General features: G+C 46.7%; 2 protein-coding genes across 7 annotated transcripts in view; one reads left to right on the top strand and one right to left on the bottom strand.

Annotated features, from left to right (window-relative positions):
* Positions 1-983: 983 nt before the first annotated feature.
* On the top strand, positions 984-10,942 carry TRO (trophinin). 6 transcript variants are annotated; one of them, XM_081115107.1, is made up of 14 exons: positions 984-1,165; positions 2,442-2,515; positions 3,903-3,995; positions 4,662-4,766; positions 4,873-4,936; positions 5,171-5,250; positions 5,808-5,899; positions 6,596-6,675; positions 6,767-6,809; positions 7,234-7,296; positions 7,854-7,968; positions 8,750-8,857; positions 10,330-10,533; positions 10,709-10,942. In XM_081115107.1, exons 2-13 carry the CDS (start codon positions 2,471-2,473, stop codon positions 10,504-10,506), a joined length of 1,065 nt encoding a protein of 354 aa, XP_080971233.1. In that variant the 5' UTR covers positions 984-1,165; positions 2,442-2,470; the 3' UTR covers positions 10,507-10,533; positions 10,709-10,942. The 6 variants fall into 6 exon arrangements, with proteins under 6 accessions (XP_080971233.1, XP_080971235.1, XP_080971232.1 ...); XM_081115109.1 differs by having other exon boundaries at positions 991-1,165; positions 3,921-3,995; XM_081115106.1 differs by having other exon boundaries at positions 1,089-1,165; positions 3,897-3,995.
* Positions 10,943-10,966: 24 nt separating this feature from the next.
* PFKFB1 (6-phosphofructo-2-kinase/fructose-2,6-biphosphatase 1) overlaps positions 10,967-24,752 on the bottom strand; it is a gene marked incomplete at its 5' end in the record, with an annotated part of 42,576 nt that continues 28,790 nt past the window's right edge. The window contains 4 exons of the mRNA XM_081115103.1: positions 10,967-12,282; positions 12,637-12,701; positions 16,774-16,903; positions 20,747-20,851. Coding sequence (XP_080971229.1) covers positions 12,223-12,282; positions 12,637-12,701; positions 16,774-16,903; positions 20,747-20,851 — 360 coding nt within the window. The 3' untranslated portion in view covers positions 10,967-12,222. The remainder of the gene's footprint in view (positions 12,283-12,636; positions 12,702-16,773; positions 16,904-20,746; positions 20,852-24,752) is intronic.

The following is a 24,752-nucleotide window of genomic DNA, read 5'->3' as shown; positions in this document are numbered from 1 at the left end:
GACTTCAAATTATACTACAGAGCTACGATAATTAAAGCGGTATGGTATTGGCAGATAAACAGACACACAGATCAATGGAACAGAATTGAGAGCTCAGAATAAAACCACATGTACATGGGCAGATACTTTTCGACAAAGGAGCTAGAAACACAGAATGGAGAAAGCCTCTTCAATAAATGGTGCTCAGAAAATTGGAAAGCCACATACACACAAATGAAACTAGATTATAGTTTGCCCCCATGTACAAAAATTAATTAAAAATGGGATCAAAGACCTAAATACAAGATCTGAAACATGTACCCTATTCTCTCACACATGCTCAACCCCCTCCATTATTCACATCTTCCACCACAGTGGTACATTTGTTTCAATTGATGAACCTACATTGACATATCACAATGTGTCTGTATTTCCCCCATTGATGGCAGAGTTTCCATCACAGTTTTAGCTCCCTGTGTTGCTCCAAACCATGAGTGGGGCACACTCTCATTGCAGGACTGAAGAAGAAAAAAACCTGAATAAGTTACCCTCATGCAGGTTACTTGTCTGTTTTAACTGTCCGCCACCATCTGCCTGCTTTTGGTTACTTTGATCAGGGAATAAAAACCTTTGGTAGACTTCCTTACGTTTACTGCTTGTATTCTGAATTGCGTATGATGTGGGGGCACCTTATCTTTTGGTATTTAGTTTTAGTCTTGTCATACTTGAGAGACAGAATTAAATATGATCTAGTCCCTTGCCCCCCAGAGCAGGTCCGGGGAGAGAGACCCAGGCACACGCTACAACAACACACTATGTAACTAGTGTTGGCATACAGGGGGCTGTGGTAAGGGTTTGAGTGGGAACAGAGGAATCAAATAGGATCAGAGATACACGGTGTGTGTGTGTGTGTGTGTGTGTGTGTGTGTGTGTGTGTGTAGAAATCAACTGGATAATAGGAGAGATGGATTTCTGCATAGGGGTAGTAAATCAGAAAAGAGGCCATATTGAGGAGAATGGAAAGATGGAAGTAGGGAGGAGGGAGGAGGTTGACAGGCAGGGAAGGAGACCCCTCTGGAGGCGGAAAGAGGCAGGACCACTTCCGGCAGGGGAGGGGGAGTGGACAAGCTCAGACCCAAGGAGAGGCTTGGAGAGAGCAGACGTCTTCTGGACTCAAAAGGACGAGGTGAGCTAAGGTGCCCAGCTTAATGAAAACTGTGGTGCCCTCTGGTCTGCAGCTCTGACCTGCTTGACTCCTTACGCCCCCAAGTTTTGCAGAAAACCCGCTAGGCGGTTGGGAGCTAACCGCGTTGAAGTGGTTGGGTTTAGAGGTGCCTGGATCCGGTTCGCAAGGGAGAAAGGAGGGGGCGCAATCTCCTTTGGGCACAGAATGAAGAGATGTGGACTCTGTTAAGGCAACAGGAGGGAGGGATGCAGACCCGTTTGGTACTGCAGAAAGGAGAGAAGGGGAAATCGTTCAGGCGGTAGAAGGGATGGAGCAGAAACCTTCAGTTCTGGAGAGAGACAAGCGGTGACAGAAATCTGTAAGCCTGGAGAAAGGTATCAGGACCTGATTTGGGCCACAGCAAAAGGGATCAGGACTTGGAGAAAGGATGAAGCAGAATGCCTTTTGAACAGCTGCAATGACCCGGATCAGAGGGGGAGAAAACAGGGAGTAGTACGAGGTAGATTTCGGTTTGAAAAGGGAAGGGACAGAACTTGGTAGGTTTCAGGAACAAGGAATATACAAAAGCGTAATACCATTGGATTTGTGGGTGAGGTGTCCATGTTGCAGAAAGGATGGGACTGATCACTTGTAGACGTGGATGTGAGGGGGCGGTCTTGGGGGAGGGGCGGTGCAGGGACGTACTGCAGAGCGGAGGGAGGGGGCATATTAAAAGGAAGGGGAAGTGCGGGGAACTACTGCAGAGCGGAGGGAGGGGGCATATCGCGGAGGGGCTTTGAGTGGCTGTACTGCTGAGGAGACGTGGGCGGGGTTAGGCCAGGGGCGGAGCAAAGTGGTACTGCAGAGAGGAGGGAGGGCGCCGGTTTTGGGGGAAAGATGGACTGAGATGTGATGCAGTTAGAAAGAGTGGGTGGAGATGTTGAAGCGGTGGGGAGTGTGTGGGATTGAGGTGGTCAGACTGTGGTCCACCAAAGCCGCTTGCGCGCTGAGGTCCTGAGATGGGCGGGGCTCTGGTCGTTGCGGTTACGCAGTATTGAGTTGCGGCAGACTTGTGTAGGGTAAAGGGGCGGGGTGATAGAACTGACTGGTGGGTGTTTAGAGGCAAAAGGAGGTAGGGTTTACAAACAGATGGTCTGGGTTTCTAAGTATGAGAATCCCGTAGTTGAAGGGTTTGGGGCCCAAGGTTAGATGAGGTTGCCCCCTCCTTCAGAAAATCTGGTGAATCTCCTCTTCCCTCTCATTCCATTCTCCCCTAACTCAGACCCCTTCCCCTCAGGTTCAGCTGTTACATGACCTCCCAGAAAAATGGATAGGAGAAATGACTACGGTTATAGGATGCCCCCGGTCCAGGTGAGGCCCTTCTGCATTCTTGCCTGGCCAGCTGCGCCATCTTGAGTTCACTTCCTGCTTTGAGCCCCCTACCACTCTGTAGTTGCGACATTTTCTGACTAGCCTGTCTCAGTCCACCCCTGCGTGGTGGAGGAGGGGGAGAAAAAACATAAGGCCTGACTCTTTCTTTTGCTCTCTTCCTTTTCCCTCGCCCTCCCTTTCAATCACTGCTCAGAAGAAGGGGAGACCTTCATGGAAAGGGTGGGCTGTAGGGAGATCAGATGAATCAGCAGATCATAATCCTAAGTGTATAGGGCCCTCTGCCTACCCCTGGGAGCTTGGGGCTTCACTTCCCTCCAGATGTACACGTTGAGACCACTGAAGAGGACAGTGTCTTGCTGATGCATACCCTCTTGGCAGCAACAAAGGACCCCCTGGCTATGGACCCACCAGTTGCCAACCGACTTAAGAAAAGCAAGACCAAGAAGGCCCCTATTAAGGCTGTTACTAAGACAATACCTGTTGCTCCCCCAGTCCCATCTGCCAATGTGATTACCATCAACAAGCCTAAAATACCTTTGCAGGTTTTAAAACTGCCTATCAGCCCCCAGATCAACTAGGCTTCAGCTACACTGAGGCAGCTAATATTCAAGCTTCTTCAGTCACCACTCAGTCTAAAAAAGCCAACAAGACAAAGAGAGTTACTGCTAAGGCAGCCCAAGGCCCTCAATCTCCAATTGGCAGTGAGAGTGTCACTACACAGATCAAGTCACCCTTGAAGGCCCTCTACCTATCAGTCATCCCACAGACTACCCAGGCTCCACTTGCCAGTGAGTCAGCAAATTCCCAGGCCTTAGTAACCTCCATCCAGCCTAAGAAAGCTTCCAAGGCTAAGAGGGCTGCCGATAAGGCCATATATAATTCCACTGAGATCTCATTGGCTTCAAACACCATCCACACAGCTACCACCCAAGGCCAAATTACCAATGAGACAACCAATACCCAGGCCATGGCAGCTTCCATTTGAACTAAGAAAGCCTCCAAAGACAAGAGGGCAACTGTTAAAGGCACAAATACTGACACTGTCCTAGGGGCCCCAGATGCCACTGAGAGAGGTATCAGGCAGATTGAGGCCTCGGCAGCGGCTATCCAGGCCAAAAAATCCAAAGGCAAGAAAGCTGCCAATAAGAGCATACATTTTGCCTATGAGATCTCTGAGGCCCCACCTGCCGTTCAAATGGTCACAAACCAAGCTCTCGCTGCCGCTCTTCAGGTCAAGAGAGGGTCCAGGGCTCAGAAGACTTCCACTAAGGCCCGGGTAGCTAAAACTCAGATTCAAATTGTTGACCAAGGAGCTCAGGCCAAGATGGCCAGCTCTCAGACCAACTTAAGTACCCTTGAGACTCAGGTTGCTGCTGCTGTCCAGGCCCTGGCAGATGACTACCTGGCTCAGTTGAGTCTGGAGCCCACAACCAGGACCCGGGGCAAGAGGAACCGAAAGGTGAGATCTCTGACATCACGATCCTTAAATTTGCACTTGGTTTCCATTCCTATCCTCCTAGTTTGTTCATTTATTCTATAAAATTTTACTGAGCCTTTTTACCTTGAGACAGTCTTTGTGTTCAGATAGGCTGTGAGAGATGCTGAGAAGAATGTGATGTAGTTCCTGCTCCCTGGCAGTTCACAGATTGGTGGGAAAATAAGACATCCATATACTTAATGACAACCTAGATATAATGCAACATGTATTTACATAGTAGTTACCATGCTCCAGGCTTTCTGTTGGATACATTCACAAAGGTAGTTTTCATGTTTTGAAAGAAATTCTTACCAGCTAGGGATCATATGTCCCAGTTTTACAGATAAGAAAATTGAGTCCCAGAAAGATGAAGAGACTTGTCCAAGGGGTACAGCTAGCAGAGTTAGTGGTGGCCAAAGGAAGAGGAACCCCAGGCCCTGCCTTTGGGTTGCTCCTTTCCTAGCTGGGAAATGAAACTCCTGCCTGGAAGACAGTAAAAGACAAGTCTAGGACTCAGGGTGGTCAAAAGTAAGGTCAGGACCCACTACAGGGAGGGTTTAAGGGACTTTCAGGAGGAGGTAGGGTAAGGAAACAGAGCCATCTCTTTCACCTGGTGACTCTGGACCTTCCTTCTTTCTGATGATGCAGTTCAAGCATCTGATTGGGCATGAGAGAGGTGGCCGTAATTACAGGTGGAATCCATGGGGCCAGAGGCCTCCGCCACCCCGAGATGTGGCCATTTTGCAAGAAAGGGTAAGACTCCTATGCTGCCCAGTCTTTTCTTCACCTGCCCCCTTTGGCATTCTTCTGAGTTTTCTAAAACATATTGAGATTTCCCTATGTATTCCTCTTCTCCCAGGCAAATAAGTTGGTGAAATACCTGTTGGTTAAGGACCAGACAAAGATCCCCATCAAGCGCTCAGGTAGAGTCATACATACCCTCCTCCCTTAGCTCTCTTCTCACTCCCCTCTCCCCAACCCCCTGGGGGCTATTTCCCTCATATGTCCTCCCCTACTCTCCTCACACTATGTTAATGGCATCTCCCATTAAACATAGTTTAGGACTCAGACTGCACTGACCCCACAGGGCTTGCGAAAGGGCTGCAGCTTTGTGGCCTCTGCTCAGCCCAGGTGCTCCCACCTCTCCCCTCCTGCAGACATGCTGAAGGATGTCATCCAGGAATATGATGAATATTTCCCAGAGATCATTGAACGAGCAAGCTACGCTCTGGAGAAGGTGAAGGGGCAGCCCTGGAGGATGGGTGCAGTGGCGAAGCCTTGAATCAAACAAAGGTGTATACGTCCCTTCTGGGGGGACTACAGAGACTCGCTAACTCAGCCCCATCACTGTGCAGATGGGCAGGCAGTGACCTAGGGAGGTGCATAGACTTGCCAGGAGTCACACAAGTAAGTGGTAAAAGCACAGCTAGGACTCAAGCCAACCAACTTAGTCTTGATTTCTGTCTGCTGCTGGACATGTCCTGGAATGTATTCCAGATGCTCACCTCTTCCTTCTATTCCTCATTCTCTGTTTGCCTAGATTCCAACTAATCACAAGGGTGATATTGATAACAATAGCACATTTCTTGCCTGTTTTCTGTATGCTGGCCTCATAGCTAAGTACTTTACATTTATTATCTCACTGATTTCACACACACACACACACACACACACACACACACACACACACACACACTGGCCCCTAGGTACAAGGGGAGCTGTGGGATGCTCAGGAAGCTCATTGATGCCTAGGCTGAATTTTGTTATCTCACAGGTTATTCTTTTACTTGGCAGATGTTTCGAGTCAATCTGAAGGAGATTGATAAGCAAAGTAGCTTGTATATTCTCATCAGCACTAAGGAATCCTCCGCAGGCATACTGGGAACGTAAGCTGGGAAAGGGCTGGGTGGGAGGGAGGCTTCTGCTTTTGTCCATGGCACTACCCCATCCCTGTCTTCTGTCCCACACTTCCTTAGAGAGTCAGGAAAGACAGGCCTGAAAGCCCGTTCCAGCCCCCGCATGTAGCTGGAACCCTGCCCACAAAAGTTGTGCCTGGTTATGATGGACTGAAGGGTGTCGAAGCCTGGGTGGGGCAGTCCTACTGTCAGGTTGTCTGTCTGTCCAGAAGCTTCCCAGGAAGGCAGCCCTGCCACTGCTTGTCTCCTCCTGCTGGTCTTGATAGAGTGGTTCTCACGGGAGGCCTTCCTGGTGTGGGTGGGTCACGCTGCTCGAAGGGCAGGAGCACCGGTGGCTGTGAATTCTCTGGTGGCTGAGGGGCCTGTGAGAGGAAGAAGGGCCTCTCATTGGCGGAGTGCCAGGGTCTAACTCTGTTGGGGGGATTTCTTCTGTCCTCTCAGCAGCCCGGGGAGGGGAGGATGTGATTTCCCGTTTCACTGGACAGGAGACTGAGGCTCAGGGGTCTAAGTGTCTTGCCCAGGGTCACGTGGAGCTTGAAGCATAGACTGGGCAGAACTCTCCCATACCTGAGGAATCTGGGAGAGGCTAGCCTAGTGAGCTGGCTGGTGTGTTTTTTGCAGATGGCTGCGGACATAAACATTCTCTCTGTCCTGTTATTCCCCTAGGACCAAGGACACACCCAAACTAGGTCTTCTCATGGTGATTCTGAGTGTCATTTTTATGAATGGCAACAAGGCCAATGAGGGTGAGTGGCTGAGCATGCAGCTGAATGGGTGGCCATGGCCAGAATTCCACATGTTCATTTTCTGTCCCTCTCCTCTTGCCTCCCCTTGCAGCTGTCATCTGGGAGGTGCTGCGCAAGTTGGGGCTGCGCCCTGGGTATGATTGGGCTCTCTCAGCACTTGCTGTCCGTGTTGTCCTTTGGCAAGAGAGGATGGTCCCAGGATCGCATCAGCCTGGTGGTCTGGTGGAGTGGGCGGGGGTATCGGGCTGGGTAGATGGTCCATGTCTCTGATATGGGTGAATGGGGAAACTAGTCCTTAACTCCCTGCTCCCTCTCTCCTCTATGTCCTCTGTCTGTTCTAAGATGAGATATAAGATAGACCTTCAGGGTATCCCTGGCAAAGAACCATTTGGCCTCAACTGCCTACTGCTAGTGATCATGTATGTGTTTACTGTTTTTTTTTTGGTTTCATGAAGATGGCCACATGTGCTAGAGAGGTGTCTTCCATGTTGTGAAATGCCTCTGTCCTCATCTGGGAAGTTCTGATTTCTGTTCATGGGTTATTTTTCCCATTGTCAGGGTGAGGCACTCGCTCTTTGGGGAAGTGAGGAAACTCATCACAGACGAGTTTGTGAAGCAGAAGTAAGTGGTGTATTGGGGCGTTGTCAGGCCCTGAAGTGTTCTGGGTGTGTTGGTCTGGTCCAGGAGGTGCTTGATAAGCCCCTTTCTTACACTAGCTTTAGAGGTATCAGCATCCTGTGCCCCAAATCTGAGTCTTGTCCACAATCCCCATAGGTGGGACATTCCAAGGCTGGGCCAGATCAAACACAAGGCCCTTGTTAGGGGGGTGTGCTCAGAGCAGAGTGTCTGAAGAATGGCTCCTCTGTTTACAACACACCCAACAGGAACTTGGGCTTACTCCTCACAGGTGGCAGGGTACATTGGCCTCCCTGTGACATCATGCCCTACACATGCCTCCCCTGCAGCACCAAGTGACTCTTGCACACAGTCAATGGGAAATGGCTTAATAGTGAAGGCCAGACCATGAACTATGTTTGGGAGTGAGTCTGGGGATGAAGGGTCTTGGAAATCTTCTCCAGGAGCTGAGTTTAGTGTTTGAAGGAAGTTTTCACCTGGTTCCCAGTGGTTAGACAACAGATTTGTTTGTTTAGAAGCAAGTTTCATTTCCTTTCTCTAAGGTACCTGGAGTACAAGAGGGTCCCCAACAGCAGACCACCTGAATATGAGTTCTTCTGGGGCTTGCGCTCCTACCATGAGACTAGCAAGATGAAAGTCCTCAAGTTTGCCTGCAAGGTAATAGGAGACCTGCCCTGACTTGGCATATTAAGGGTACGGGTTGCCCCTGATTGGGGCAGACTATGTATAGGGATGGGCAGGTACAGGGCAGCCTGCAGTTCATATATAAACATATGGAATTTAATTGTGTCCCAGGATGCTGCTCAACGTAAAGTTTACATTGTTTCAGTCATTCTTCATAGTTTGCATTAGTGTGCTCAGAATGCTATAACAAAATACCATAGACTGGATGGCTTAAATGACAGAAATTTATTTTTTCATAATCCTGGAGGCTAGAAGTACCAGATCAAGGTATAACAGCGTTAGTTTCTGCTGCGGTCTCTTTTCCTGGAAAGCAGATGGATGCCTTCTTACTGTGTCCTAAGATGGTGGAGAGAGAGCCTCTTCTTATGGGGACACTAATCCTATTGGATCACAGTCGCACCGTTATGACTTCATTTAACTTGACCTCCATAAAGGCCCGATCTCCAAATACAGTCACATTGGGGGCTGGTGCTTCAACATATGAATTTTTGGGAGATACAGCAGTTAATCCATAACACATTTACTCTCTTATCACTTCCCATATTACAGATGAAGACACTTGGGCTCAATAAGGTTAAGTAACTTATCCAAGGTCACACAGTACCTAAGTCATTAGAGCTAAAATTGGATCTCAAGACTGACCCATGATAGTCTTGAAAAACATTGCTACTAGTTTTATACCAAGCCCATAATATGCACTTAATACATAATTATAAGGTTATTTTCCTTATAATGATTATTATTCCCATTTCAGGTGCAGAAGAAAGACCCCAAGGACTGGGCTGCTCAGTACCGGGAGGCGGTGGAGATGGAAGTCCAGGCTGCAGCTGTGGCTGTGGCTGAGGCTGAGGCCAGGGCTGAGGCAAGAGCCCAAATGGGAATTGGAGAGGAAGCTGTGGCTGGGCCCTGGAATTGGGATGACATGGATATCGACTGCCTAACACGGGAAGAGTTAGGCGATGATGCTCAGGCGTGGAGCAGATTTTCATTTGAAATTGAGGCCAGAGCCCACGAAAATGCAGATGCCAGCACCAACATCGACTTCAGCAGAGGAGCTGGCACCGCAGCTAGCTTCCACAATGGTGCTAGCATTAGCTTCAGTGGTGCACCCAGCCCCAGTGGTGGTGGCTTTGGTGGCAGAACTGGCATTAGCTTTGGTGGCACACCCAGCACCAGTGCCAGCTTCAGCAGCACAGCCAGCGTTAGCTTTGGTGGCACACCTTATACCAATGCCAGCTTCGGTGGTGGGGTCAGCTCTAGTTTCAGTGGCCCACTCATCACCACTACCAGTTTCAGTGGCGGGGCCAGCCCTGGCTTTGGAGGCACACTGAGCACCACTGCTGGCTTCAGTGGTGCTCTCATTACCAGTACCAGCTTTGGCAGTGCCCCCAGCACCGGTGCCGTCTTTAGCGGTGCACTTAGCACCAGCACTGGCTTTGGTGGCACACTCAGTACTAGTGTCTGCTTTGGTGGCTCTCCCAACTCTGGTGCCAGCTTTGGTGGCACGCTCAGTACTAGTATCTACTTCGGTGGCTCTCCGAGCACCAGCACTGGTTTTGATAGCATCCTCAGCACCAGTGTCTCGTTCAGTGGCTCTTCCAGCACCATTGCTGACTTTGGCAGCACACTGAGCACCAGCATCTGCTTCAGTGGCTCTCCCAATCCTAGTGCTAGCTTTGGTGGTGCAATCAGCACCAGTGTCGGCTTTGGCGGTGCGCTCAACACCAGTGCTGGTTTCAGCAGTGCTGTTGGTGGTAGCCCCGGCTTCGGTGGTGCACCCACCACCAACTCTGGCTTTGGCGGTATGTTCAGCACTAGTGCTGACTTCACGGGGGCACTTAGCACCGCTACTGACTTTGCAAGTGCCCCTAGCGCCAGCATTGGCTTTGGTGCAGGTCCCAGCACCAGTTTCTTTGGTAATGTGCCTAATACCAACCTATGCTTTGGTGGCCCTCCTAGCACCAGCGCCTGCTTTAGTGGAGCTACCAGTGCCAGTTTTGGTAACGGGCTTAGCACCAGTGTGGGTTTTAACTTTGGCGATGGGTTAAGTGCCGGCACTGGATTTGGTGGTGGACTGAGCACCAGCACTGGCTTCAATGGTGGACTAGGCACCAGCACTGGCTTCAATGGTGGACTAGGCACCAGTGCTGGCTTTGGTGGCGGACTGATCTCCAGCGATGGCTTTGGTGGAGGACTGGGCACCAATGCTGGTTTTGGCAGCACACTTGGCACCAGTGCTGGCTTTAGTGGTAGCCTCAACATCAGTGATGGCTTTGGTGGTGGGCCTAATACCAGCTTCGACGGAGGACTGAGTACCATCATTGGCTTTGGCAGTGGTTCCAACACCAGTATTGGCTTTACTGGCGAACCCAGCACCAGCATTGGCTTCAATGGTGGACCCAGTTCTATCGTTGGCTTCGGCGGTGGACTGAACACCGGTGCTGGCTTCAGCGGTGGACCGAGCAACGGTGCTCCCTTTGGTGGTGGAGCCACCAGCCTTGGTGCCTGTAGCTTCTCCTATGGCTAGTGAGGTTTCAGGTAATTACAGCATTTCCATAGCCAAGGCCCATGGGTATGCATATAAGTTCTGGGAAATGTTATAAGAAACCCCGAGGTGGGAGGGCAGGGTGGGGAGATGAAGACAGTGGAGGAAGTATGAGAAAACAGTATATTTGATGCTAAAATATGTTCCTTTTTGGCGTTTTGTTTTCAGGTTTATGACCCACATTTACAGATCCCGCTAATGAGCTGCAGCAGTCCCTCCTTCCCATGAAGCCAAGGAACATCCCTGGGATCTTTGTCCACCCAGCAGTCTAAGCAGATACTACCCATCAGCTGAGGTTGACATGCTATGAAAAATCCAGTTGCCAGTCCTGCTTTCTTGTTCGCTTTCTGTGTGCTGTTGTTGTACTTTGGTATCAGCGTTCCATTAAATTTGCAAAATGAACTGGAGTTGTTTTCTTTCTTTATTATGCTTAATTGTTGTGAGTGACATTTTGAGTTCATAGAAGAGCTAAAGATCGGCATAGCTCTTTGGGAAATGTGGAGTCCAGCTTTTGGCTAAAAGGAAAGGATTACTTCAGTGGGATACAGACCTGGGGAAAGCATGGCAGGAATATGAACAAAGATATGGAGGGGGAAAGCCTGGAACAGAATGCACAGGGAGAAGGTTCTGGACAGTAATTATACATTCATTTTGAGATGTTTGTGTAAGAATGGAGGGGGGGGGGTAATTAGAGGGTGACACAGGAACAAGGGAGAGTTTTATTGGGATAGGAGAGAGACCTGACCATGTTGCAGAGACCGTCGGGGCAAAAGCCAATAGAAAAGGACAGGAGATAGAAAAAGAATAGTCATGAATTGACTGAAGTAGGCAATCCCTGAGAAGGTGGGGTGGGCTAGAGTACCAGAAAATACTGTATGAGTTTGTCTTTTCAGCACTGGATTACTGATACCTGGCCAGAAATACTATGTGCATGTCTGCTGTATAGAAGGCACGCTGCTAGAGATCCTGTGCATGACACAGAAAGTTGTAAGAACTGTGGGTCTGTGGTCAGATAGTGGGATGCATGTATTTAAGAAGTCACACTGGGGAGAAGTCTACATGGTGCCAATGTCCAGGGAGTGGGTGGTCATGGAGTTGAGGGGGACTGGGAGGCTAGGGTATTCTTTGGATTATTTACATGGACAGTGATAACACTCAGAATGGCAGCAAGAGTTGGAGAAGACAGGAGCACTGTGGTCCAAGTACAGCTTCTCTGAGTATAGGGATGATGGTGTCGTGTCCCAGGAACACTGCCCACCAAGGAACAAAGCCCATAGGCAGACACAGAGACCTATCTCCTCCCAGAAGTCTTTCCTCCAGGAAGCTCTCACCCATTCCACATCCCCACAGCACCAGAGCCACTTTGCGGGCTTAGGATCTTAAGATGATCCTGTGGGAGAAGCCTCACAATGACCACCTCTCCCCTCTTAGAGGCAGTAAGAGAAGTTTTCATTGATCAGAGAATGAAAATTAAGGAAAAAGTTTCATCCAGAGCTAGACAGCTCCTTGGTTGTAGCTAGAAATCGACATCTGTTTTGGAACTGCCGAGGGCTTCTTCATTGGAAGCAGGGTCTCCCAGTGAGACCAAATCCAAAGTCTTCTAAGTGTGGAAGAGCAAGGATAGAAGCTTCTAAAGGTGGAAGACAGTCAGGAAAGAGGTAGTTTGACTTCCTGGAGAGAGCTCAGTAGTGGGCAGGGACAGTGTCCAGGGCTTCCTCAGGATCTCGGGTGATGTCCACATTCTGAGAGAAGAAAGCCCAGGATTAACAGGAAGGAGACAGCAGTGTGGAGCCCTAGCCCATCCCCTGTCGGTTGTCCTCACTACCAGGCTCCCCTCCTTCAGCCAGGCCTGCATCCTGGTCCTTTTCTCAGGAGAGCCTGGAGGAGTCTGGTCTGAGGCCTTTTTGGGAGGGGCTGCCCTAGCCCTGCATCTCCATGCTGCCTCCAAATCTGGGCGGAGGTTCCAGCATTTCTAGGTGCTGGTTATTCTATTTGATGCTGCAAAACACCCAAGGTCTGTGGCACTGGGGTGGCCCTTTGGGTGGGGAGGGTGCTTTCACCATGTGCCCACATAGGTCACAGAGGCCCTCACCTACCTCAGGCTTCTCTCGGTGTGTGTTTACGGCCTCCACATTCAGGTAGATGGACTCCACTTTGCATCCTCAAAAAGAAAAACCCATCCATAAGCCCCCAATGAAAGAATAAGTCTTTCCTGAGGTGTCATTCCTCAATGTGCCCATCACCACCCACACCCCCAGCTCCATGCTGTGTGTAGTTGTGACTTCCCGGTAGGGAGGGAACTTAGACTAGCTTTGTGATGTGTGGGGAAGACACCAGGCCTAAGAGGCCACCAAAGAGACATCCTGCCAGCTCTTCCCCTAATCGTCTCAGTGGTCTCTGAGCCTCAGTTGCTCAACTGTCAATGGCGAGAAGAAAAGAGATGATCTCTGGGGCTCCCCCAAGTCTTGGGGTCTGTGGGACAGCAATCTAATCTACATAATAATGATGGAGCTCTGTGGTCCTCCCAGCTCTGTCAGATGGTGAAGTGGTGGAGATCTGGGCCACTGCCTTGAGACCATCAGCTCCAGATAAAGTGTAATTAGAGGACAATGGTTATGGAACCTTCAAGGTATGGAGGTCACAGGGAGTTTTGGGGAGCCTGAAGAAGGAGGAGGATGGTATCATGGGACTGGGGCTGGCAGAGGAGACCCAATGCCTGTGGAAGCCCCCTTAGCTCCATCTCTGGGTTGCACTCTACTCTGGGATTCAGTACACCATTTGTCCTGTTCACAGTCCAGAAAGATTTGTCTGTCTCTTCCCTACTCATGGACATTTCACAGCTAACTAATGCCCCAAGAGAGTCTAGCCTTTGAGGCCTTTCTTCAATATGGCCCCAATATACACTTAATTGTTCCCCTGGTCCCCTTTGGAGACTACTCTCCCCACCCCTCCTGCCCCCCGTGACCCTGCTACAGTTTGGTGTTCTATGCTCAGTGCTCATCTTGCCACCATCAGGCCCACCTCTACCAGGACATCCAACTACCCACACAAGGAACCTCCCCTAGGACTCTACTGGGCAAATGGTAGGCACTGGAGGTATTCTCATGGCCTCTATGTGACTTTCCCCAGATAAAGGTAGGGGCTCTCACCATAAGCCACAGGTGTGAGTTTGAGCACTGTGTGCAGAGGGCACTTGAGATATGGCAGCTCATCTGGAAAGGAGGAGAAAGCAGCCATCAGAGACAGGGTGCTGGGGGGGCGGTTCTCCAGGCCCCCAGGCCTGCAGGTTGACAGCACTCTCCCCTGTCCACAGCCCTGCCCCATGGTCGGCCTCCCCTGGGGCCCACTCCCCCACAGCCTGCAGGGTGGCCAGGGAGGAAGAGAGCAGAGGGGAGGCAGGCGGGCCCTGGGGAATGCAGCCGGGCCGTGGGTCCCCTGGGATGGCCAGGATGGTCACCCTGGAGGTGGCCTACCTCCTCACTCACAGGGCAACCATGACCCCAAGGCAGGCTTCCACCCCCCCACCCCCAGCCCCAGCCCTGGCTCTTCCACAGGCTCCCCGGCCACAGAGGCCCACAGTGCATCTCCACAAGGGGTTCCTGAGGCCCTGGGATGGGGGTGTGGGTACCTGCGCAGCCTGCACAGCCTTTCCCCCACACGGCCCTGCGCCCCCTGACGCCGCTCTCTCTTTTTGGTGGACAAGCATTATTCCCTTGTTTCCAGGTATTGACGATGATGCATAAAGTTCTCTCAATATGCACTTATAATTTCTTGTACGGGCCTAGGTTGTATTTACCAGACAGCCCTGAGGAGAGGGGATGATCAGACCCATTGCACAGATGAGGAGAGCGAGGCTCTCAGAGTGAAGACACTCGTCCTAGGGCACACAGCCAGGGAGTGGCAGCCCTGGGCCTAGAACCCAGAACCCTCTGAGAGGTTCAATTGTGTGCTCTGTCCACTGCAGTCGGCTGCCACTCTTTGAGGGGCTCATAGTATCTTGAGTTGACACCTCCAGATTTCAACACTCTCTGATGACACCACCTATCCATCCACCCAGACTGCCCATACCACTCCCCATCTCCTTTCATTAAGCCAGAACCCACCTTCATGGCTTCTCATCCCTAGAGTCCCTCCTACACTTAAAAAATATTTTTTATTGATTTCAAAGAGAAAGGGAGAGGAAGAGATAGAAACTTCAATGACAGAGAATCATTGATCAGCTGCCTCTTGCAAGGCCCCCCCACTGGGGATGAATCCACCCCTACCGGGATAGAACTGTGACCTCCTGGTTCATAGGTCAACACTCAACCACTGAGCCATGCTGGGCCTCTCTTACACTTTTAAGGGCGTGCCAATGCCCTCCCAGCCACCTGAAACATCTGTTTTGGCAATTTCCTAGGTGTCCATACTGCTCCTTCTCCTCTTCTTGGTCAGCATCACTGTCGGGCCCTGAGCCCGGTACTTTGGTGCACTATCTCCTTCCATCCTTGCTGATACTCTGTGGGAGTTACTGTTCCTCATGGCAGATGTGAGGGAACAAACTCAGAATAGGGAACCCACTTGCCGGAGGTCTCTGACCCTGCTCTGCCACCACCTCCACAAGTGGCCTGGCCCTACTTTTTCTCTCTCTGGCTCTGAGAGTTCCCATCTCTTACAGCATAGGATTGGACTAGGTGTGCTTTGAGAGTGCCCTAGCTGTGAGGTCTGCTGGGTCTGCATCCTTAGTCACATCATCTCTCTGGGCCTCAGATTCCTCACCTGAGTAATAGGGGTCGGAGCTTGTGCTCAGCCTGCCTGGCTCAGCTCCCAGGGCAGCTGTGAGCAGCTGGTGTGGCCTGTGCATGAAAGCAGGTAGGAAGTGGGTAAAGTAGTGTGCCAATTGGACATGCACGAGCCACCCACACATCCCATACATGTGTGAGAGGGGAAGGCTTCTGGAATGCATCTGGGATTAATGTCCTTCCCAAACCCTCTAAGCCCTATGACCTAGGTAGGGCCAGTCATTTGACCTCTCAAAGCCGCCATTTCCTCACCTGCACAGTCAGGTTACTGTGCTTGCCTTGCAGTCTCAAAGATAGCACCGAGCAGTAGATGTGTGGATGGTATCAGAAACCTAGTAGCACAGGGACCCCCCCCCACCCCTTTTCAGTGAGGAAATTGAGGGAATGATTTGTCCAATGTGAAGTCTCAAGTTCCCCAGGTTCCAAATCTGGATGACTATATAGTCCAAGTGCCCTTGATTTTGAAATTAACAACATAGAAATGATACAAATCTGCAAACACTGCCCACTTCAAATATGGCTTTGCACTGTCCTCACACACCCTCAGTGTCCAGGAGATGCCAATACGTCAGCATCCCCGTCAGAAGTGGACTCTCTCACTCGAAGGTGGCACAATAGTCTCTTGCCAGTCCACCTGCCTGAGTTTGCAACTCAGTATGTGTACTCAGTGTATAAATACTCAACAATGTCTAGACATTTTTTAGAAAAAGAAATAATCATTTAAATGTAAAACAATGGAAACACTATCTTGAGAAAATCACCTCTACAGCAACATAGAAACCTAAAATCAGGATCATGAGGTCAGGGAAGGTCCATTACTACCTGCAGACAGCGTGCTTCAGAGAAATAATAGCTTAGCTTTCCCAGATCAAGGCAGACTGTTAAGGCCAGCTTTGAAGACGTTAGCTCGGAATGGTAGTAATACTAATAATAGTAGCTAAGACTTATGTAGCCCATGCTATGTGTCATGAACTATTTTAAGCTCTTTACACATTTTGATTTATTTAAACGTCATCATTTTCTTTCCCATTTTAGAGATGAGGAAACCGAGGCCAGGTTAAAGTAATTTGCCAAAGCTAGTGTGTGACAGAGCAAGAACCTGAACTCAGGCATCTTTGTTCTAGACCAGTGATGGCGAACCTTTTGAGCTCGGCGTGTCAGCATTTTGAAAAAGCCTAACTTAACTCTGGTGCCGTGTCACATATAGAAATTTTTTGATATTTGCAACCATAGTAAAACAAAGACTTATATTTTTGATACTTATTTTATATATTTAAATGCCATTTAACAAAGAAAAATCAACCCAAAAAATGAGTTCGCATGTCATAGGTTCGCCATCACTGTTCTAGACACTGTGCTCTTAACTATGAAGATATAAACCACCAATTGCTAGTGTCAGGGTCTCAAATGACATCCAGCTCCCCATGCCAGGAACAGAGAGGACAGTGGTACCTGAGCTCTTATCCAGGAAGTAGGCCAGGAGGCACCTCATGACAGCTTGGTGGCAGATCACCAGTACATTTTCCTGCCGTTCTAGCTCCATTATAACTGGCTCCAGCCGCTGAACCAGATCCTCGTAGGACTAAAAAGAAGAAAATACTTCGGTTAAGAAAGGGAGATGAGGCACATTTGCCCAGAGGAGAGGAACTCTAGACTAGACATCAGGAAAACCTGGATGTGGTGTCAGTTCAGCTGTTGACCAAGCAGTACGACCTTAGGCAACTCACTTCCTTCTTAAGTTCTTGGTTTCTCATCTGTTAAATGGGGAGCAATCAATATATCCAACTAGATATCAATAACAATAATAAAGCTTCTCGCTACAAAAAATTCCTAGAAAAGCTAGATAAAATAAATGTCCGCACGGCTGACTTTTCAAGAAAATTAAGGAAACATTATAAAGATAGGGTTCCAAAATGAAGAAAACCTTGGTAAACAAGGGTGCTAAGTGGATGTGGAAGCAACAACTACCATGGGGGCATCTATAATCATATTTTCCAAGAGGCTTGAGTTTTTATTTTTATTTTATTATTATTGTTTAAATATATTTTGTATTGAATTCAGAGAGGAAGAGAGAGGGAGAGATAGAAACATCAATGATGAGAGAGAATATGGATTGGCTGCCTCCTGCACGCCCCCTACTGGGGATCGAGCCCTTAACCTGGACATGTGCCCTGACCCAGAATGGAACCGTGACCTCATGGTTCATAGATTGATGCTCAACCACTGAGCCACACTGGCTGGGTGAGGCTTGAATTTTTAAAACCTTATAGAGACATGAGACAAGGCCTTAGGTATATACAAAGTAGAGAGTTGGGACTGAATTTCTCCAATAAACCTGAGACCCTCAAAGGGCTACATCCTCAATAAAAGTGTAAACTAGAAAAAAAGTATATATAGGCAAAGGGTAACAATAAGAACTTATATCTGTCTCTGTTCGACTCTGAGTATAAAAATTTAGAAAATGTCTCCTATAAGAATGTAGAACCAGAAGTCTACCCTCAAGTGGGTTTTTGGTTCAGAATTACACTATTCATGTGTTCTAGAAAATTCTAAGCTGAGAGTTTAATAAAAAGTGATTCAAGTTGTTAGCTTCTTGGAGTGTCTGGAAGAAGCAAATAGACATTTTCTCTGGATTCTCTCAACTCAGACCACGTGGGAATCCTACAGATAAATTTTTGCCAAACTGAAGCTCACAATACACAAAGAAAAATAAACTATTATGAATGAAAATAAACAGAAAAAACAAACAAGATGAGAACTTGAAAAACTCAAGATAAATAATCCAAAATATAAAATGAATATGTTTAAAAATTTTTAAAAATTAAAAGATGGAGAAAAAAAATATAAGAAAAAGATGCTACCAAATACATGATGTAGATTTGAAACAGAACTAAATAGAATTCTAGAAACAAAATATATACATATATATTAATTAACATTTAAAACTCAATTGTTGGAGTGAACAGAAATTTAGATACAACGGAAGAAATAGGAATTTGGAAGACAGAGCTGAAGAAATTATTTCAACTGCAGCAAAGAGATAAAAAATAAGAAAAATAGTTAGGAGACCTAAAGAATAGAGACAGGACTAACACATGTCTAATTGTGTTTCCAGAAGGAGATAATAGAGAGCATGTGAGAGAAGAATAATTAAAGATATAATGCCTAAGAGTTTTTCTAGAATTGATGAAAATCCCAATTCTCAGGTACAGGAGTCCAACTCAAGCAAGATAAATGAAAAGAAATGAATATTTAGATATATCAGAGTAGAACTTAAAAGCAAAAAAAGATACAAAGACCCTAAAAACAGGCAGAGAGAAAAGAAATACCAATTAGACTGATAGGAGACTTCTTAGCCATTAGAAGTCAGAAGACAGCGTGGGGGTACTATCTTCAAAGTGCTGAGAGAAAACAACCATGAACCTAGAGTTTTATACCAAAAGTATCATCTAGGACTGAACCCCACCAAGACATTTTTAGACAAAAATGGTGAGTTTACTACCAACAGATCCTCCTAAATAAACTTCTAAAGGAAAATGGAAATTGAACCCAGAGGGAAAACTTGAGATGCAAGGAGAAAAATTGATAAAAGGAATTGGTAAACATGTGATTAAATATAAACAAACACCGACTGTATACAATAACACGTTTAATAATAACAATAAGAATTCATTTGAAGATTATGACACAAGGTTGCACTAAAATACAAAACAGTAATGAACATGTAAGTTGGGAGAGGGAATGACTAGAGTTAAAATTCTTATCTTAATTTAGGGGAAAGGTAGATTTTAGATTTTGTTAGTCATGCATATTAAAATGCTGAGCAACCTCTAAAAGAACAGAAACAGATTATATAACTCAAATATAGATCTAAAAACTCTATCAATTCTAAAGAAGGGAGGAAAAGAGAAAAAATAAAGCATAGAGAGCTCCAAACAAGAGACCAGAAATAAGCTGAAACAAATTAGTGATTACAATAAAAGTAAATGTACCAAACCTACCATTCAAAAGACATATATTTGCAATTTGTATTAAAAACAACAAAAGTCAACTATGCACTGTTTATAATAGACACAAAACAAAAAGACAAAAAGAAGCTCAAAATAATAAGCAGATAAAGATGAACTAGGCAAATACTAACTATAAGAAATCTTATATAGCTATGCTAATATGAAATAAAATACACTTTTAGGCAAAACCATTTCCAGGAGAAAGGAGGTTTGCTCACTATATAATAATAAAATATACAATTTGCTAAGAAGATATAATTGCTTTAAATTTATATGCCTCTAATGACATAGCTTCAAAATATATAAAGGAAAATGAGAGCAAACTCAGACCAACTTTATAATGTCATTTCTGAGGATGAAGATAAAAAAGTGAAAATGCTTTGTAACACAGGCTATCAATTGTTTTATATTCCCTGATGTTAGCTTTTCTGATAACTATTCCCAGGAATTTGTATCAGAAATGGGGTATGACTAATAAATACTCTAAAATGTAGAACTGGCTAAATGGAGGCAGTGTAGAAAGCAATGAGGATTAACTTCTTATGGGGATAGAGAACTGATGGTCTGGTTTATGTGGTGGCAAAGAAGTAGGTTAAAATATTAGCCATTGTCCATTTGGACTCCAACCCAAAGAGTATGTTGAAGTAGTTCAAGTGCCTTTAGTGAAAGTATATCAGAGACAAAGTCTAGGTAAGGTGAGTCCTCCTGAAAGCAGAGAGGAAACAGCAGGCAAATATGTAGCTTTTATTTTATTCATCCATTCATTCATTCATTCATTCATTCATTCATTCATTTATTCATTTATTTAATCATCACCAGAGGATATTTTTCCCATTGATTTTTAGAGAGGGTGGAAGTGAGGGATGTACGAAGGGAAAGAGGTGGGGGCAGAGAAAAACATCGATGTGAGAGAGACACATTGATTGGTTGCCTCCCACACAAACCCAACCAGGGTGGGAGATCGAACCTGCAACCCAGGTACATGCCCTTGACCGGAAATCGAACCCCAAGACCCTTTGGTGCATGGGCCAATGCTCTAACCACTGAGAAACACTGGCCAGGGCAAACGTATAGCTTTTATTTATTTATTTATTTATCTATCTATTTATTTATTTATTTATAAATTTTATTGTTTAAGGTATTACAAATAGTAGTACATATGTCTCTCTCTCTTTTTTCCCCCACTGACCTCTGCCCCTCCCCCACCCTCCTTTTAAAACAGAGGAATTTGTTGCCCATAGCCAAGAATCTGAGTCAGCCTAGGGCCAGAAAATTATGTGCCTGTGGGGTGGCAGTTGCTGCAATATATGCTTTATTCTGTTTCGAAAGCAATCTAGGAAACTAAGAAACCTCGAGGGTTGGAATGAGGATACTGAGGAGGAGTTCTAGGAATCAGTCCACCCTTCAAAGCTTACCTCTCCCTTGGGATAGCGGTAGCGATATTTATCTTGGTCCCGTAGTGCAAATTCCTCAGGGTAATGTTCCTGGATTTCTTCATAGGTCATCTCCTCACAGACACCCTGAGGAAAAATTATTTGGGGACAAAAGTATTCACATGGTGAAATCCACACAGCCTGGCTGCCTCCTGCACACCCCACACTAGGGATTAAGCCCGAAAACCGGGAAAGTGCCCTGACTGGGAATTGAACTGTGACCCCCGGTTCATAGGTTGATGTTCAACCACTGAGCCATGCCATCCTGGCCTGCCTTTACCATAGTTTTAAGGCCAAATGATTGTAGAACAGTAGCACCTAGGTTTCTGTGAACACAGCTTTAGGTTTGTGCCTGTTGTCTGAGTGTATATGCGTGTGTGTGTGTGTGTGTGTGTGTGCGAGGTATGTGGCTGTGCAGATGTGAGAGTGCATGTGTATAGATGTGTTCAGCATGGTGAGTCTCTGGTGTTACTATATGATTGTCCTAATAGGTTTGTAGGTGTATATTGTACATATGTGTATGTATTTTTATAAATATGAGGGTTTTCCCTGGCCAGTTGCTCAGTGGTTAGAGCATTGGCCCATAGACCAAAGGGTCACGGATTTGATTCCCGGTCAAGGGCACTTATCTCGGTTGCAGGTGCTCCAGCCCCTGTAGGGGTGCGTGTGGGAGGCAACCAATCAATGTGTCTCTCTCACATCGATGCTCTTCTCTCTTGCTCCTTCTCCTTCCCCCTCCAACACTCCCTAGAAATCAATGAAAAAATATCCTTGGGTGATGATTTAAAAAAAAATATGTGGGCTTAAGGATTTGTGACTTTGCATGTGTGTGTGCAGCATGCTTATGGTGTGTACCTATGGTATGTTGAGGGATCTATGCTTTGTGTTTGTATATTTGTCTCATCATATGTAGTGTGCTCATGTGATTATGTGTGTACAGGGTGTCTAAGCATCTGAGAAAATGCCTCCGTGAATGTTTCTGTGGTCTGTCTTTCCATGTGTACCTCAGTGTGTCTGTGGCATGTATATCTGTGAGTGTGTATGTCCCTGATTATGTTTCTGGTGGATATGTGTGAACATCTGTGTGCCTATACCTGAAGCTTGTGTGAATTTGTGATAATATGCTTGAGGTTGTGTGATATACTGTGTGTGTGTCCATGGTATGCCTCTGTGCTCATGTGATGTAGAAATTTGCAAAGACTGCATGTGTGTCTATGGTGATTGTGATTGTGTCTGCATGTATCTCTAGGTGTGTTTGTAAGTGTGTATACGTCTGTGCGTATGGTGTAGCTGTTATTGGTAGATGTGTCTGAGAGAGAGCCTGTGTCTGATTAGTGTCCATGAAGTGCATGTCTGTGACTGTAAGCATACTGTGGTGAGTGTCTGTGACTGTGTGTGCAAGTTTATGCACGTCCACAGCAGGGTTCTTCCATTTTAGAGCATCTCTCATCCCTCCTTGCCCCACCTCTGCTCCAGGATCTCTGGCAGATAAAGAAACAGCTATCCACACACATCTCAGAAGGCAAGCGTTAGTAAATCCCTAACAGTTTCAGAGTGGGCCTATGGGAGATACACTCTCTTTACCCAAAGGAGGAATTGAGAGCTCAGAGACTGTCCCTCGGGAGCATATGAGAACTCTGAGTCCACTTAGAAATCCCCAGAAGTGAGGTGGCTGCTGGTGGGGTGGGGAAGCGATGTTGGTTTTCCATCTGGTTGTGTGGATTCCAAGGATTAGACCTTCCTGTAGGGGAAGCAGCAGGCTCTGGTGTGAGGTTCACCTCTTCCCCAGCCCACAAACAGCTATGCATTGTCCAACTTCTTCAACTGGCCCTATCCATGGGAGAAAGTGCACCCTATAGGACACACAACATCCTTCCAGATTGGCTTTAACTCTCTATTCAGAGGCATTCTGAGAACCTGTTGCCAGTGGAAACGGTCACTGATTCCCTATTGACTTCAGGAAAACTGCCTAGCCTCTCTGAATTTTATTTTCCTCATCTGCAAAACAAGGAGAATTACAATGACCGCACAAGAGTGTTTTGAATATTAGAGGTAATATGTGCAAAAGAGACTAGTACAGGATATACAAGGCACATTTTAAAGACTCAGTAAATGGAACTAATTAACAATATATTATTGATCATGGAAAACAAACCAGAAACATAGGCATCATTCTAAATTCTTGCTTCTTCCTCATCCACACCCTCGTAACCCATTGCTAGGATTCTACCTCCTAAATTTCTCTCAAATCTATTCCTTTTTCCTCCCTCTTAGCCCCCACTGCTACAACCTTAGCAGCTGCACACACACAATACCCTCTTTGTTTAAGCTGTTCTCTCTGCCTGGCATACCACTCCTGATATTCTCTATCTGGCTCACTATTAACCTTCCAAGTTAACATTGGCATCACTTCCTCCAGGCAGATCCTGGCTGGGCCACCTGTCCTGCCTCAACATCTGTGCGCCCACAGTCTAGCCTACCAGAGCCTGTATTACACACACTGCTTTGTATTCCTCTGTCTAACCTGTTGAGCCTGAAAATTCAGTGAAGACAGGAACCAAAATATGTGAAACAGATTTTGTGAAACAAAGTAGGTATCAAATAAATGTTTATATCACATGTGTGCAAGAAACAAACCATAACTGAACTCTTAGGATGAAGAGCTGACATATTTTCTTGCATGTATCTTATAGCAAATACATGTGATATGCAGAACGATGCTACATATCCCTTTTTGTAAGTATGGGTATCGCTGTACATCTATCGTTAAGGACATATGTACACACACACATACTTGTCAGTATTTATAGAGGCATACCTAGTAGGCAAGCAGGTTAACCTACCTACATTCAAGTTATTTGTATCTGTGGTTAAGTTTTTACTTTGGGGTCTAACAATCATAACTTATGTGCCGCTATCTGATATCAGTGTATCTATAGTGCAGGTGAAACAATGGAGAGGAAACAATGCCTTTTCAAAGAACTCATGGGCCCAGATAGTGTGGCTCAATGATTGAGCATTGACCTATGAACCAGGAGGTCATGGTTCAATTCCCAGTCAGGGCACATGCCCAGGTCGTAGGCTCTTTCTGCAGTGTGGGGTGTGCAGGAGGCAGCCAATCAATGATTCTCTCTCATCATTGATATTTCTCTCTCTCTTTCCCTCTCCCTCCCTCTCTTTCAAAAACAAATAAAAACATTTTAAAAAAGAGCTCATAGGAAAACCTGGCCCAAAGAGAGATTGCCATGTGATAAGGGTCCGATAAAATATTCCTCAAGTTCTTCTTCGTTCCATCTCCAGTGCCACTACTCTGGTCCATCACACCCTCACCTCTTCCTGGACTAACGCAGTCACCTCCATACCAGTTTACATGCTCGTTCTGGCCCTCTTCCTACCTAGTCTCCACACGTGGCCAGAATGGTCTTTTTTATTTTATTTTTTAAAAGTGAATCACATTCAAGCCATTCCTCCTTGACTTAGACTACATCAATGGCTTCCCATTTATAGGTCAGCATCCAAATTCCTCAACACGCTATAAAGCCCTATGAGCTACCTTCCTTTCCAACCTTATCTCCCGTATCTCCAGACCTCATAACCATTGTCCCAGCCTCTCTGCTGTTCTAGCCTCCGTTCTCTGAACATGCCATGCTCTATTCTCATCTCTGGGCCTTCACATGAGCTGTTCCTTGCCACTGAAATTAAATTTATTCCCTCACTCCCAGACCGTTTTGCCTGTTTCTTTTCTCATCTCCACCTTCATCTAGGAAGCTTTCCTTGTAAATCTCACACCATTAAGTCTTGTCAGAAGCACCCTCAGCCTCCATAGTCCCTTGTACTTCCCCTCTCACAACCCTTTGTCACATGAGATGCAGTGTCTTATTTACTGTCTGCATATGGGCTCCATGAGTTCAAAGGACTTGTCTGTTCCAGCCTTCACAGATCCTCAACACACAGAATAGTGTCTGGCATATGATTGGTTGTCAAGAAA

Source organism: Myotis nattereri (assembly GCF_964212035.1).
Source record: "Myotis nattereri genome assembly, chromosome: X".
NCBI lineage: Eukaryota > Metazoa > Chordata > Mammalia > Chiroptera > Vespertilionidae > Myotis > Myotis nattereri.
This window is presented reverse-complemented; position numbering and strand designations above follow the sequence as displayed.